At 40.0% G+C, this 2,500-nt stretch overlaps 1 protein-coding gene across 1 annotated transcript in view; it reads left to right on the top strand.

Moving 5' to 3' along the window:
* Positions 1-2,500, top strand: part of LOC137975459 (transmembrane protein 214-A-like) — a 25,238-nt gene that overhangs the window by 2,043 nt on the left and 20,695 nt on the right. The window contains exons 2-3 of the mRNA XM_068822581.1: positions 1,108-1,367; positions 1,489-1,554. Of these exons, the coding sequence (XP_068678682.1) occupies positions 1,108-1,367; positions 1,489-1,554 (326 nt within the window). The remainder of the gene's footprint in view (positions 1-1,107; positions 1,368-1,488; positions 1,555-2,500) is intronic.

Raw genomic sequence — 2,500 nt, 5'->3', positions numbered from 1 at the left:
TGTGTCGGTAGGGAAGTAGTATACAAATATTAGGTTTTATCAATGGAGTTGATAATGTAAATTGGCCACCGTACAGAGATTCTAAAAGCTGACGTTTCGAGCGTTAGCCCTTTGTCAGAGCGTTAGCCCTTCAGAGCGAAGGGCTAATGCTCAAAACGTCGGCATTTAGAATCTCTGTATGGTAGCCAATTTACACTATCAACTCCATTGATAAAACCTAATTTAAGGTATATATTGTTATGTTGAACTCCAGTTGCAAATGGATTTATAATAAAATTTACAGCCTGCTTCATTTGCTAATTGAAGGCAATTTTCTGCTTTTTATTTCCTGGTGGCTGGTGGGCCGTTCTTCCTAAAATAAGTTAATATTGAAGAGTCAAACATTGTAAGCATTCATGTTTGTAAGGTCCTGAGTGTTAGCAAACCCCGCCCCTACCCCTTGTTAACAATAGAGGTTTTGCACAACAGCCATGTTGCATGGCAGGAACAATGAAACTGTTTTGCATTAGAAGGAACATTTGTTCCCATAGGAAAAAGAATCTATTGTTCCTGCCATGCAACATGGCTGCCTCTATAGTGACCATGCTTGCTTAAATGGCTCCTTCCTTAGCAACGTAAAGCTCGGTGCCAAAGAAAGGAAAGGAAACGAATTTTATTTAAGTGTCTAGTCATATCATATCATATAGGAGGCAGTGTGGCCCAGTGGTTAGAGTGCTTGCCTTGAGATCCGGAGATCTCGGGTTCAAGACCCGCTCTGACCACTCATTGAATTTGTTCCTGGTAGTTCCTGGTTCAACTTCCCAGCTGCACTTGTAAATAGCCAACTGGCTTGCCTCGGGCCAGTTGGGATTGTTAACAGTTGTTGTTGATGTTCTGTTCTGTTGTTTCGTTGTGTTTCATTGGCCCTGAAAAGCCCCTATGGGGAGCAAGCAATTAAGTATGTATTGTATTGTATTGTATCTCGTTGTGTCCCAAAATTAAACTTGATGCAAAATTAAACTTGATGCAAATTGAAAAAGGGAAGTGTTTGAGTTTTTGCCGTGATCATACATTCCATCTCTGATCAGTATAATAATCATGGCTATAAAATGACATTGTCATTGTCAGATCCTCTGGGAGACTCCAAAACCATTTATCAGGCATTTAAAGAACCTAAAGAAACTTCAAGCACTGTTGGAAATGGCCATGTAAAACACGATGCATCCAAGGTTCCAGATGAATTACCAGCTGTGTTAGCAAGAAAGGTCCCTGAACAAGCTCCTCAGGGCAAGAAATCCAGCTCTGGTTTTGTTGGCAGCAGAAAGAAGCAAGCATCATCCAAAGCTCAGAAGACTGATGAACAGCTCTTAAAGGAGGCTATAGCAAAAGTATGACTTACGATTTTTTTGTTATCAAAGTGACTATGCTATTATCCTTATTTATAAAAGATGTGATAAAAAGGTTGTGTTTTGAAACATGATTTTCTTATATTGATTTGTTTCATCTCAGCTTGACCTTGATGAGTTGACTGCACTGCAGACCAACCTAGAATCTTACTTTCCTAATAATCCATCAGTAAGTATAAGTTAAAGTGGTTATTAACCCATTGCGTCCTAGGAGTGAGACTTTTAGATTTTACCCTGTCTAAGGCCAGATGATTTTACTAGTAGATGGGAACTGCTTTAGTAGTCAATGAGTTAATTTACATCTACCTCTTTCAAATCATTTGATAACATCAAAGTTTCCTGTCTCACTCCTCACCTATGCTCTGCAATATGGGGTACAAAACAAGCACTTCACATTACACTCTAGTCAGTTAAGTCTGTTGAAATATAAGTGCTACACGGCCAATGTTTGTAAAAATGTAACCCTTCCTTGTACTTGTACGTGTTCATTGCCATGACTTTAACATCTTCAGTTCCCACGGCTTGCTCCCATCTGACCTTGTAGCTCAGTCGGTAGAGGAGCGGTGATCTAACCCGAACTCAAGGTGGTAGGTTCAACTCCCACCCTGATCAGAGTTTTTTTCTGTCCTTGTGTTGGCTCATTTCCATTTATAGGGCTAACGCTCACATGGTTCACATGGGGTACAGAACAAGTACTTCACCTTTCACTCTAATCAGTTAAGTCTGATGCTCTGCAACAGTTTGTTTTTGTCCCCTTTAACCTGTTGACCCCTAGAAGTGAGCCTGCAATACCTCTTACTAATCGAGTTTGAGGTCTGTACTGTAAAATTACCGACCAAATTTTTCCCCGTTGATTTATGGCCCCAGCGCAAAGTGGTGGACCATTAATAAACAGGAAAAAACAAGGATCCGTACTTTTACAGTATGGACTGGAGAAAACAAGGTTAGTAAGATGTCTGTTATGATAATTTTTATCTCTGCGGTAATCAGGCATGCAGGAAGGAAAAGTAGTTGAAGTGAGGTGGAAGGTTCAACTGCCACAAAGATTGTCATGTCAAAATCAGCAAAACAAAATCTTCTTGGCTGTCCAATGAAATAGTTGTTTCCAAGATTCT

The sequence above is a fragment of the Montipora foliosa genome, chromosome 11, assembly GCF_036669935.1.
Source record: "Montipora foliosa isolate CH-2021 chromosome 11, ASM3666993v2, whole genome shotgun sequence".
NCBI classification, from domain to species: Eukaryota; Metazoa; Cnidaria; class Anthozoa; order Scleractinia; family Acroporidae; genus Montipora; species Montipora foliosa.
Note: the sequence above shows the minus strand (reverse complement) of the source record. Positions and strands in the feature narration are given on the sequence as shown.